Raw genomic sequence first — 13323 nt, forward strand, 5'->3', positions numbered from 1 at the left:
CTATAGAAATTTCAACTTTTCAACAACAAAAAAAAACAGATAGGTACCATCTAAACTTGTCCCACAAGAAATGCTCATTTACTTGTCCTGCTGCAGAACATTTTGCTACACAGCCCATGTATGTGATTAGAAATGCTGTCACCGGGGCTGACTTACCGGGTCGTAGATGGAGCCGCTGACGTCGGCGCCGTAGATGGGCGAAACAAAGGTGAGGTTCTTCCAGTATTTCCTCTCCAGGTCGTCAAAGTCCTTGTGTCGGGGAGTACAGTACCTGAGAGAGAGGAGGACAGGGCCGTGTTTAGTAGGCACAAAAACTGAAAAAGAAGCTTTGAAAGAGAGATACCATCTCAATTTCTTCCAATAAAAAAACAAACAAACATTGAAGCACTCTTTTTCTACGGTGTGCCCTAATGAACATGACCCAGTAACAGTCGGGAGATTTAAGAGTGCCTTTCATCCTATGACCAGTCAAGACATTGGATATAGACACTGAAGGTAAAGAAAGTAAAAACCTGTAGCGTGAATACTGATTTTTCTTGCAAAGCAACCCGATAATATCTAATGACTACAATAATAACTGTATCTAAAGAATGAATCAAAAGGTTTGGGCTGGGAATTGCCAGGGACCTCTCAATATGACATAATCACAATACTTAGGTGTCGATACGACATGTATTGTGATTCTCACGAGTCTATATATTGTGATTCGATACTGCGATCTGTTCTTTTTAGATTTGGTGTTCCAAACATATTGCTCACTATACGTCTGCAGCAGAGAGACAAGAGAGAGCATGACAAAATGTGTTTTGTTCAGTCATGGAAATAAAAGCACTGAAAACATGTTGGCTCACTATTTAAAAAAACAAGATGGAGGAAGATATAAGATGAAAAATACCAGCGTTTTGGCGCAGGTACAGATGACTAGCGCTAGCTAATGCAACCTAGGAAAAACAATACATATACATATACCTGAATACGGTCTCTATTCTAGGGCTGGGGCCAAAATATCATATCGGAATATTTTTCACATTTTGGACGGTATTTTACCGTTTTTGAAGAACAAAAAAAAAGCTCTAAGAATATGTTTTAAGAGTAGTTCATAACCAAATGTTCTGTCGAACCTAAGTGCGGTCGCACAGCTCCACTCGGCCCTGCCACGCAGAAGAAATATCAGCCCGCGCAGAGAAGCATGCGAATTAACTTCACTCAACTTTCTATTGAGTTTTCCCCTTTGGTTAACACTATTAAGGTTTCACTCTACTGTGAGAACTGTGATCGAGTCAATGCAATATTTGCCACTTTCAATGTAATGTACCCGAAACAAACTACGCAATTAGTATGCAAAACTAGCTGTGCAAGAGATTTTCTTGTGGACAGAACACATTGGAGTATGATTCTATTGCATTGACAGGCACGACTCAGGCCCGCCTGGACTGTTTAAGATACAGTACAGACCAGTCATGAGTGTATAATGAGTAGATGTGCTGGTTTTGAGATCAAAGCGAGAGCTGCGTGTACCACTTGTGCCCATTTGTTCAAATTCTTTGCTAGTTAGTGAGTTTTTAGCCCAGCTATAGTTCATTTATAGTCAACAAATGGGGGGAGTGGTTGCTTCCTACAAGAGCACAAAAAATATGCATTTCTAGCCATCTTTGAAAAAGCGAGTCAGGTAAACAGCTTTTTTTCTGTCTTAAAGGGTCAGTGTTGTATTTTGAGATGGTATTGAACAATACGTAGAGCGTAGCATAATTTCTCTGATTCTCTGCAATAATGGTATGGGAATAATAATGACATTTATTTTGCAAGCCCTGCAAGTCTCACGGAATGTAGGTCTACATTGAACACCACACATTGGCTGCTACTGTAGACTTAATGGTAGAACAGCTATTTCCATGTTAAAATGTTATGGGATGCATTTTGTTTTTGATGGTAGGCCACTGTGGTAGGCCTACATTATGATCAAATAGCCACAGTAGCCTACTTGGCCACTGTTAAAACTGTAACTTAAAGCGGGTACAGCCTCAATGTTCACAGCGTTGCACAGAATTTTCACAACATTCAAGTTTGCGCTCAACAGACCGGAAATTTGCCCAGTGCCTAAATTTTGTTCATGACTTTAGGGTGGCAACACATTAATTATAAGTGATTTCAAAGTGGGATTTCTCCATTCTGATTGTTTAATACTGTTCAATCCAACATTTATTATAAGCATGTATCCATTTCTGCACTTTTGTTATTATTTCCACACTGTGGCATATAGGGCTGCATGATATGGGTAAACAATCAAGGCCTTGTTTATTGGTGTACTGTTGGAATCATGGAAGTATAATGATTATTGTAATTCAATAGTTGAAATATAGTGGGCAACACTTTGAATACATTGTTGTTTGACATGACAACAAATAAATAGGAATTATTGTGACAGGGTAGGAACCCAAGTGTTGGTCAGTGTTTCCCAGGGGACCCTATACGATGTTACATCCCACTTCTTCGTGCAGATAGCCAGCATTGATAGCTAGCTAGCTAACATATTCATGCCTATTCCTAATTCATGCCAATCGCCTATTCCTCTCTGATTCAGAAGACACTGTTGCACAAACAACACGCTGATCTAGACCTACACTAGCACTGATATCAGCCTGTATTATCTAGCTAGGTTTGCTTTAACTGATTACATTTAGCTAGCTAGCTGTTCAGCTAACTAGCAATTAGCATTAACAGCAAACATTTCTTTTTAGTTTTAGCCATAACTTGCTAAGAAAAGACAAACTAGCTGTTTGCAGACAGTAAGATACACAAACTAATAGTGTTACTACAGAACGCTTTGAAAGCATCATCATTGTCAACAACATCTTGTTGCGTCTGACCATGCAGAATGCAGAGTGAACGGGAACTGCTTTTCTTGAGAGGCAGGGCTTGTTGTGGGAAGAAGCATGCAAGAAGAGGGAGACAACTTGAAAGTAGCAAATGGAGTAAACTACAAAAACTGGCATTACACATGCCGGAGTTGCGTATCACATTTAACACTTGCTATTTAAACTGCCTTGATTCTAAACTTATGTTGTTTCTATTGTAGAAATAAAAAGAGAGAGATTTGAGAACTGTAATAAAAAAGGGAATTACAAATTAAATGTATTGTGAATAATATTATTAGCAAACCTAACATTGAAATACTGTTATAGAAGGTAAAGTAAAAACCCAAACCGATTAGTGCATCAATATTGGTACATAGTAAAAGACAGTATACACCCAGCCCGTATCTCTTCTGCACTATTTTGACTGTGTCTCATTGAGTGTAGAATGGCTGGTAGCTAGTTGAGGACCTACGTTCTGCTGTTGGCCAGTTGACGGTACTCCCCGACGGTCATGGACTTCTTCTGGATGTTGTACTGGGTGAAGAGGCCCGACTGGCCCGTCACCACCTGCATGATGGGAGCAGGGATCACCATCTCCTCGATGGTGTCGTACGACTGCCGCGGCTTCCAGCCCTTAGGAGGAATCACCTGCGAGAAGAGGAGGAGGGACGGAGAGAACGTGAGCGAGAGGATGAGAGTGAAAGAGGGGACAGAGCAAGAGAGGGGAGGGGGTAGAGAGAGCGAGAAACATGTGGCAAAAGTAGGTGGAGCTACAGTGACATTGCATGGCTGAATTCAAACAAAACTGTCAGAATCTAGAGCACCCAGGAGATTTTTATGTGAACTGTTGTCTTGTTATACTGCAAAATATACACAATAGGACTACTTTTTCAGAGTAGGTCAGTTCTAATAGGTCAGAAAGCCATTTATATGAAAAGTGTGTGTATGTGTGTACCTTTGCCAGGCCTGCACGGTGTGCTCCTTGAGTCTCCATGTAGGCAACGTATTTGGCAAAGTCCTTGAATTCCTCCATGGTTGGCCGGAAGGTCATGATCTTACACCCCGGGTTCATGACTGGGATTGGAGGAGCTGGGGTAGGGGCTGGATCTGAGGCTAGCTCTGGGGCTTGAGCTGAATCTGGGGTTAATTCAGGAGCTAGGTCTGGGGCTGGATCTGGGACCAGGTCTGGTGCTGGGGCTAGGTCTGGTGCTGGGGCTAGGTCTGGCGCTGGGGTTGAAGCTTCCAGCGACATGGTGGCAGTTGGATCTGGGGGCACTGTCAATGACATGGAGGCAGGTAGAACTGAAAATACAAAAGGACAACCTATAATCTACAACAACAAAGCAATAAGACACATATGGTCACAGGTCTGACTGTATCATGTGTTTCAGAGTAGGAGTGCTGATATAGGATCAGGTCCCACCTGTCCATGTAAACGTATTAATTTTGATCTAAAAGGCTAAATTGATCCTAAATCAGCACTCCTACTCCGAGACACTTGATACATAGGGCCTCCCGAGTGACGCAGCGGACTAAGGCACTGTATCTCAGTGCTAGAGGCGTCACTACAAACCCAGGCGGTATCACAAGCGGCCTTGATCGGGAGTTCCGTAGAGCGGCGCAAAATTTGTCCAGCATCGTCCGGGTTAGGGGAGATTTTGGCCGGGTTAGGCCATCATAGTAAATAAGAATTTGTTCATAACTGACTTGCCTCGTTAAATAAAAGGTTAAATTTAAAAAAAATATATATATATATATATATATATTATTTGGCCCCTGAGCAACAGAGAAGTTTAGCTGAATGAACGACTAATGACTATGAGGTTAGAATATGATTCTAAACACTTCTACATTAATTAATGTGGATGCTACAATGATTACACATAATCCTTAATGAATCGTAAATAATGATGAGTGAGAAAGTTAGACGCAAACAATGTACAACCAAATTATGTTTATAAAATTATTATTTTGGTCTCATCGACTGTCAATCCTTGCTTGTATAGCTCATTTACACTGAACCAAAACATGAACACAGCATGGAAAACGTTGGTCCCATTTTCATGAGCTGAAATAAAAGACTACATAAATGTTTCATGCACACAAAAAGCTTATTTCTCTCAAATGTTGTGTAGAAATGTATTTACATCCCTGTTGGTGAGCATTTCTCCTTTGCCAAGATAATCAGGTGTGGCATGTCAAGAAGTTGATTAAACAGCATGATCATTACACAGGTGCACCTTGTGCTGAGGACAATAAAAGGCCACTCTAAAATGTGCAGTTTTGTTACACAACACAATGCCACAGATGTCTCAAGTGTTGAGGGAGCTTGAAATTGGCATGCTGACTGCAGGAATGTCCAACAGAGCTGTTGCCAGAACATTGTCCACCAGAGCTGTTGCCGCCTCCAATGTCGTTTTAGAGAATTTGGCAGTACGTCCAACCGGCTTTACAAACGCAGACCACGTATAACCACGCCAACCCATGACCTCCACATCCGGCTTCTTCCCCTGTGGGATCGTCTGAGACCAGGCACCCGGGCAGCTGATGAAAGAGAGTAATTCGGTCTGTAATACAGCCCTTTCGTGGGGAAAAAACAAATTATGATTGGCTGGGCCTGGGCCTGGGTGACAACCCCAGTCTTGTGAAATCCATAGATTGGGGCTTAATTAATTGATTTCAATTGACTGATCTCTTTACATCAGTGGTTCCCAAAATGTTATAGTCCCGTACCCCTTCAAACATTCAACCTCCACCCGCGTACCGCCTCTAGCACCAGGGTCAGCGCACTCTCAAATGTTGTTTTTGCCATCATTGTAAGCCTGCCACACACACACACTATACGATACCATACATTTATCCAGGCTCGTGGGAAGTGACAAAGACCTCTTATAGGACCAGGGCACAAATAATAATAATCAATACTTTTGCTCTTTAGTTTACCATCTTATATATAAAAACCTTATTTGTTCATAGAAAAATGTGAATAACTCACCACAGGTTAATGAGAAGGGTGTGCTTGAAAGGATGCACGTAACTCTGCAATGTTGGGTTGTATTGGAGAGAGTCTCAGTCATAAATCATTTCCCACACACAGTCTGTCTCTGTATTTAGTTTTCATGCTAGTGAGGGCCGAGAATCCACTCTCACATAGGTACGTGGTTGCAAAGGGCATCAGTGTCTTAACAGCGCAATTTGCCAAGGCAGGATAATCCAGAAATCTGGCAGTGCCTTCTGATTAAATTCAAATTTTCACAGAACTGCTTGTTGCAATTTTGATGAGGCTCTCTTGTTCAGATATCGGTAAGTGGACTGGAGGCAGGGCATGAAAGGGATAACGAATCCAGTGGTTTGTGTCATCTGTTTTGGGAAAGTACCTGAAAATATTGCATATATCACATTTGACATTGTCCGTAAGCTTGAGTTCACTTGCAACACAAAAAAAAATCATACAATGATGGAAAGACCTGTGTGTTGTCCTTGTTAATTAATACAGACAGAGAAGAACTCCAAATTCTTAATCATAGCCTCAATTTTGTCCCGCACATTGAATATAGTTGTCCCTGTAATCCTAGATTCAGATCATTCAGGGGAGAAAAAACATCACCCGGGTAGGCCAGTGGTCATCATGCAAGCGGTCAGACAAGTAAAAATTCTGGTCAGTAAAGAAAACTTTAAGCTCGTCTCTCAATTTAAAAATGTTTTTGTCAATACTTTGCCCCATGATAACCAGCGCACTTCTGTATGTTGTAAAAGCGTTACATGGTCGCTGCCAATATCATTGCATAGTGCAGAAAATACACAAAGAGTTCTGGGGCCTTGCTATAATTAACAAAGTTAAATTTTCAATTTTCACTGTAGTGTCCAAAACATCTTTCAAGCTGTCAGGCATTCCCTTGGCAGCAAAAGCCTCTCAGTGGATGCTGCAGTGTACCCAAGTGGCGTCGGGAGCAACTGCTTGCTGTCTCCCTGTCATGGCTTTGGCACCATTAGTACAGATACCAACATGAGCAGCAGCTATGTTTGGCTACATACGGACAGTTAGTGGAATTCCCGCAAGAGAATATTAATATGACTGGATGTTAATTATTTCACTAGGCTACAGTGCCTTGCGAAAGTATTCGGCCCCCTTGAACTTTGCGACCTTTTGCCACATTTCAGGCTTCAAACATAAAGATATAAAACTGTATTTTTTTGTGAAGAATCAACAACAAGTGGGACACAATCATGGAGGGGAACGACATTTATTGGATATTTTAAACTTTTTTAACAAATCAAAAACTGAAAAATTGGGCGTGCTCTCTCTGTGGGAGAGAGAGGGCGCTGTAGAGCTACTGTAACCTGATCCTTCAGATCTTCACAGGAAAGTCATGACACCCGCAAATGCACATGTACAAATGAAAACACTAGAGTCAAATCAAATTAACATCATCTTCAAGACAAATTTGACCAGATACTTTAACAGTATATGAAAAAAGTGATCGCTGGTTAAAGATGGGGTTTTGACGCCCATTCGAGTACTCGATTACTCATACCCATCCCCAGTCCGTTCATGAGATTACTGAATCTGAACGCTTGACACCTAGGAATTATTTGCCCAATATTATTTTGAAGGCTCAGATGGTGTTGGGATAGGTGGGTGGTTAGCCTACTGACTTTACAAATTAGGCCTAGTTCTAAAATGTAATGAATATGAGCACATATTAAATCAAACTTTGTCACATGGGCCGAATACAACCTGTTACTTACTTATACAAGCCCTTAACCAACAATGCAGTTCAAGAAAGAGGTAAGAAAATCTACCAAATAAACTAAAGTAGAAAATAATAAAAAGTACAATAACGAGACTACATACCAGTACCGAGTGAATGTGCAGGGGAACAGGTTCTGGGGACCCATGCCAAATCTTTTCAGTCTCCTGAGGGGGAAAAGGTGTTGTTGTGCCTTCTTCACGACTGTCTTGGTTTGTTTGGACCATGATAGTTTGTTGGTGATTTTGGACACCAAGGAACTTGAAACTCTCAACCCGCTCCACTACAGCCACGCCGATGTTAATGGGGGCCTGTTTGGCCCGCCTTTTCCTGTAGTCCATGATGAGCTCCTTTGTCTTGCTCACATTGAAGGAGAGATTGTTGTCCTGGCACCACACTGACATGTCTCTGACCTCCTCCCTATAGGCTGTCTCATCGTTGTCAGTAATCAGGCCCATCACTGTTGTGTCGTCAGCAAACTTAATGATGGTGTTGGAGTCGTGTTTGACCACGCAGTCGTGGATAAACAAGGAGTACAGGAGGGGACTAAGCACTCACCTTCAAGGGGCCACAGTGTTGAGGATCAGCGTGGTAGATGTGTTGTTGTTGCCTACCCTTACCACCAGGGGGGTGGCCCGTCAGGAAGTCCAGGATCCAGTTGCAGAGGGAGGTGTTAAGTCCCAGGGTCCTTAGGTTAGTGATGAGCTTTGTGGGCACTATGGTGTTGAATGCTGAGCTGTAGTCAATGAACAGCATTCTCACATAGGTGTTCCGTAGTACTCACCGGCTTTGTGAATTTTTACCTGTTTAAAGGTCTTGCTCACATCGGCTACCGAGAACGTTATCACGCAGTTGTCCAGAACAGCTGGTGCTCTCATGCATGGATCAGTGTTGCTTGCCTCAAAGGCGAGCATAAAAAGGCATTTAGCTCGTCTGGTAGGCTCGCATCACTAGGCAGCTCGCAACTGGGTTTCCCTTTTGTAGTCCGTAATAGTTTTCAAGCCCTGCCACATCCGACGAGCGTCAGAGCCAGTGTAGTAAGATTCAATCTTAATCCTGTATTGACGCTTTGCCTGTTTGATGGTTTGGGGGCAATCTGGGGTTCAAACAATGGAGTAAAATAAACATACATATTTAGAGTTCAGGTGGTGTAAGACAGTTCATGATGATGGATATTATATTCTTCAAGAATATATACAATGGCGATAGATAGATATCATTCACTTAAAAGTCCAAATATGGATGTAGGCTAGCCCAATAATGAACTAAAGGAGACTAACATTACTCCTTATAGTCCCAGGACCGTATATATTCTGTTTAGAGAAGAAATGGCTCTGGCAGCAAAAACAGCCAAATACTCCATCTAAACTTGAATTGAATCTCAATGGGGAACGTGCATAACGATGGCAGAATTATTGTTTTAGCACTGAGTTTTTAAAATACAGCGCACGACATGGTTCACTGTGCCAATAAATCAAAAAACAATCTACTTTTTCAAAATCATTTTTTTAAATTGTCGTCACCTTAAAAATTGGGATCGTGTACACTGTGCTAATTACCATACAAAAATAGAGTAACCAATAGCAATGTACAATATGGCGAATTTAGAAAAATTTGGAATTTGTGGTATGTGCATGGGGGATACCATCTTTATGCACCTCCGCTATTGGGTATGGTTCTAGAAACATGAAGCCCTCTACTTTTATATCACATCAACATAACGTCACAAATATAGACTTACTGTTTTAACACGTTTGCAACCGACAGTATTTTTCCGGGACAACATGTTTGTGGTGTCCGCCTTTCATTCACAAGCGTGTTCAGAGAAGCAGCTAGCTACATCACAAGTATGTGGACACCCCTTCAAATGAGTGGATTCTGCTATTTCAGCCACACTCGTTGCTGACAGGTGTATAAAAATCGAACACACAACCATGCAATCTCCACAGACAAACATTGTCAGTAGAATGGCCCATACTGGAGAGCTCGTGACAATTTCAATGTGGCACCGTCATAGGATGCCACCTATCCGACAAGTCAGTACGTAAAATTTCTGCCCTGCTAGAGCTGCCCCGGTCAACTATATGTGCTGTTATTGTGAAGTGGAAACATCTAGGAGCAACAATGACTCGCGAAGTGGTAGGTCACACAAGCTCACAGAACGGGACCGCCGAGAGCTGACGCGCATCAAAATAATCTGTTCTCGGTTACAACACTCACTACCAAGTTCCAAACTGCTTCTGCAAGCAACGTCAGCACAATAACTGTTTGTCGGGAGCTTCATGAAATGGGTTTCCATGGCAGAGGAAACAAGCCTAAGACCACCATGCGAAATGCCAAGCGTCAGCTGGAGTGGTGTAAAGCTCGCCGCCATTGGACTCTGGAGCAGTGGAAATGCGTCCTCTGGAGTGATGGGTCACGCTTCACCATCTGGCAGTCCAACGGACTAATCTGGGTTTGGCGGATGCCAGGAGAACGCAACCTTCCCCAATGCATAGTGCCAAATGTAAAGTTTGGTTGAGGAGGAATAACGGTCTGGGGCTGTTTTTCATGGTTCGGGCTAGGCCCCTTAGTTTCAGTGACGGGAAATATTAACGCTCCAGCAAACAATTACATTATAGACCAATGGGGGGCAAAGTACGGCCCTTCAAGCCGGCCCACGAGACATAAAAAAATAAAATGTTTTACCTTTTTATTTTTTTTATCAATTTTTCCCTCCCCAATTTCGTGGTATCCAATCAGTAGTTACAGTCTTGTCCCATCGCTACAACTTCCGTACGGACTCGGGAGAGGCCAAGGTCGAGAGCTATGCATCCTCCGAAACATGACCCAGCAAAGCCGCACTGCTTCTTGACACAATGCCTGCTTAACCTCACTAGGGCCCCACCTGGCCAACATCCAGTGAAATTGCAGAGTGCCAAATTCAAAAACAGAAATACTCATTATAAAAATTCATAAAACATACAAGTGTTATACATCGGTTTAAAGATGAACTTCTTGTTAATCCAACCACGGTGTCAGATTTCAAAAAGGCTTTACGGCGAAAGCATACCATGCGATTATCTGAGAACAGCGCACAGCAGACAAATTACAAACAGTTACCAGCCAAGTAGAGGAGTTACAAAAGTCAGAAAGAGAAAAAATTAATCACTTACCTTTGATGATCTTCATATGGTTGCACTCACAAGACTCCCATTTACTCAAAATAAATTGTTTTGTTAGATAAAGTCCCTCTTTATATCCAAAAATGTTTGGTTCGTGAGTTTTGTTCAATAATCCACAGGCTCAAACTCAGTCACAACAGGCAGACGAAAAATCTGTAAAGTTCGTAGAAACATGTCAAACGATGTTTATAATCAATCCTCAGGTTGTTTTTAGCCTAAATAATCGATAATATTTAAACCGGACAATAACTCATTCTGAGTGGCCTTACTCGCTCATTTTTTCAGACATCTAGTGGAAGCCATAAGAAGTGCAATTTGAGTCCTAAGTCAATGGATACTGTCATGGCATTCAATAGAAAACTACAAACATAAAAAAATCCCACTTCCTGGATGGATTTTTCACCTGCCAAATCAGTTTTGTTATACTCACAGACATTATTTTAACCGTTTTGGAAACTTTAGTGTGTTTTCTATCCAAATCTACCAATTATATGCATATCCTAGCTTCTGGGCCTGAGGAGCAGGCAGTATACTTTGGGCACGCTTTTCATCCGGAGGTGAAAATAGTGCCCCCTACCCAAGTGAAGTTAACCCAGAAGCAAGCCGCACCAATGTGTCGGAGGAAACACCATACACCTGGCGACCGTGTCAGTGTGCATGCGCCCCGGCCCGCCATAGGTGTCGCTAGAGCGCGATGGGACAAGGAAATCTCGGCCTGCCAAACCCTCTCCTAACCCAGACGACGCTGGGTCAATTGTGTGCCGCCTCATGGATCTACCAGTCACAGCCAACTGTGACACAGCCTGGGATCGAACCCGGGTCTGTAGTGACGCCTCAAGCACTACGATGCAGGTCCTCTAGCCTGCTGCGCCACTTGGGAGGCCCACGCAAACTGATTTATCACACAAAAAATGCGTCCCTCCGTTGAATTTCAAAATTCTGATGTGGCCCTCGAGCCAAAAAGTTTGCCCACACCTGTTCTAGACAATTCTATGCTTCCAACTTTGTGGCAACAGTTTGGGGAAGGCCCTTTCCTGTTTCCGTATGACAATGCCCCCGTGCACAAAGCGAGGTCCATACAGAAATTGTTTGTCGAGATGAAGTGGAAGACTGGACTGTACAAAGCCCTGACCTCAACCCCATCGAACACCTTTGGGATGAATTGGTGGATGGAGCGAGACATGATGTCCCAGATGTGCTCAATTCGATTCAGGTCTGGGGAACGGGCGGGCCAGTCCATAGCATCAATGCCTTCCTCTTGCAGGAACTGCTGACACACTCCAGCCACATGAGGTCTAGCATTGTCTTGCATTAGGAGGAACCCAGGGCCAACCGCACCAGCATATGGTCTCACAAGGGGTCTGAGAATCTCATCTCGGTACCTAATGGCAGTCAGGCTACCTCTGGCGAGCACATGGAGGGCTGTGCGGCCCCCTCCAAAGAAATGCCACCGCACACCATGACTGACCCACCGCCAAACCGGTCATGCTGGAGGATGTTGCAGGCAGCAGAATGTTCTCCACGGCGTCTCCAGACTGTCACATGTGCTCAGTGTGAACCTGCTTTCATCTGTGAAGAGCACAGGGCGCCAGTGACGAATTTGCCAATCTTGGTGTTCTCTGGCAAATGCCAAACGTCCTGCACAGTGTTGGGCTGTAAGCACAACCCCCACCTGTGGACGTCGGGCCCTCATACCACCCTCATGGAGTCTGTTTCTGACCGTTTGAGCAGACACATGCACATTTGTGGCCTGCTGGAGGTAATTTTGCAGGGCTCTGGCAGTGCTCCTCCTGCTCCTCCTTGCACAAAGGCGGAGGTAGCGGACCTGCTGCTGGGTTGTTGCCCTCCTACGGCCTCCTCCACGTCTCCTGATGTACTGGCCTGTCTCCTGGTAGTGCCTCCATGCTCTGGACACTATACTGACAGACACAGCAAACCTTCTTGCCACAGCATTGATGTGCCATCCTGGATGAGCTGCACTACCTGAGCCACTTGTGTGGGTTGTAGACTCCGTCTCATGCTACCACTAGAGTGAAAGTACCGCCAGCATTCAAAAGTGACCAAAACATCAGCCAGGAAGCATAGGAACTGAGAAGTGGTCTGTGGTCCCCACCTGCAGAACCACTCCTTTATTGGGGGTGTCTTGCTAATTGCCTATAATTTCCACCTGTTGTCTATTCCATTTGCACAACAGCATGTGAAATGTATCGTCAATCAGTGTTGCTTCCTAAGTGGACAGTTCGATTTCACAGAAGTGTGATTGACTTGGAGTTACATTGTGTTATTTTCTGAGCAGTGTATAGACATGATGGACAGTACATGGATAGAATATTTAGTCTGTAGGATAGAATAGTATGTATACAGCAATAGTTTAATAGAATGGCATTCACTAGAATACAGTATTTACAGTTGATGTCAGAAGTTTACAGACACCTTAGCCAAATACATTTAAACTCAGTTTTGCACAATTCCTGACATTTAATCCCAGTAAAGATCCCTGTCAGGATCACCACTTTATTTTAAGAATGTGAAATGTCAGAATAATAGTAGAAT

At 43.2% G+C, this 13323-nt stretch overlaps 1 protein-coding gene across 4 annotated transcripts in view; it reads right to left on the minus strand.

Moving 5' to 3' along the window:
• Positions 1-13323, minus strand: part of LOC139408981 (lysine-specific demethylase 4B-like) — an 85835-nt gene that overhangs the window by 68317 nt on the left and 4195 nt on the right. For 2 of the 4 annotated variants that reach the window (XM_071153545.1, XM_071153544.1), the window contains exons 2-4: positions 3811-4130; positions 3328-3503; positions 157-271 (exon numbers count right to left, since the gene is read on the minus strand). In XM_071153545.1, the coding sequence (XP_071009646.1) occupies positions 157-271; positions 3328-3503; positions 3811-4130 (611 nt within the window). Of the gene's footprint in view, positions 1-156; positions 272-3327; positions 3504-3810; positions 4158-13323 lie in introns of all 4 variants that reach the window. The other 2 variants (XM_071153543.1, XM_071153542.1) reach the window with 1 other exon arrangement.

This window comes from Oncorhynchus clarkii, chromosome 5 (genome assembly GCF_045791955.1).
Source record: "Oncorhynchus clarkii lewisi isolate Uvic-CL-2024 chromosome 5, UVic_Ocla_1.0, whole genome shotgun sequence".
Classification (NCBI taxonomy): domain Eukaryota; kingdom Metazoa; phylum Chordata; class Actinopteri; order Salmoniformes; family Salmonidae; genus Oncorhynchus; species Oncorhynchus clarkii.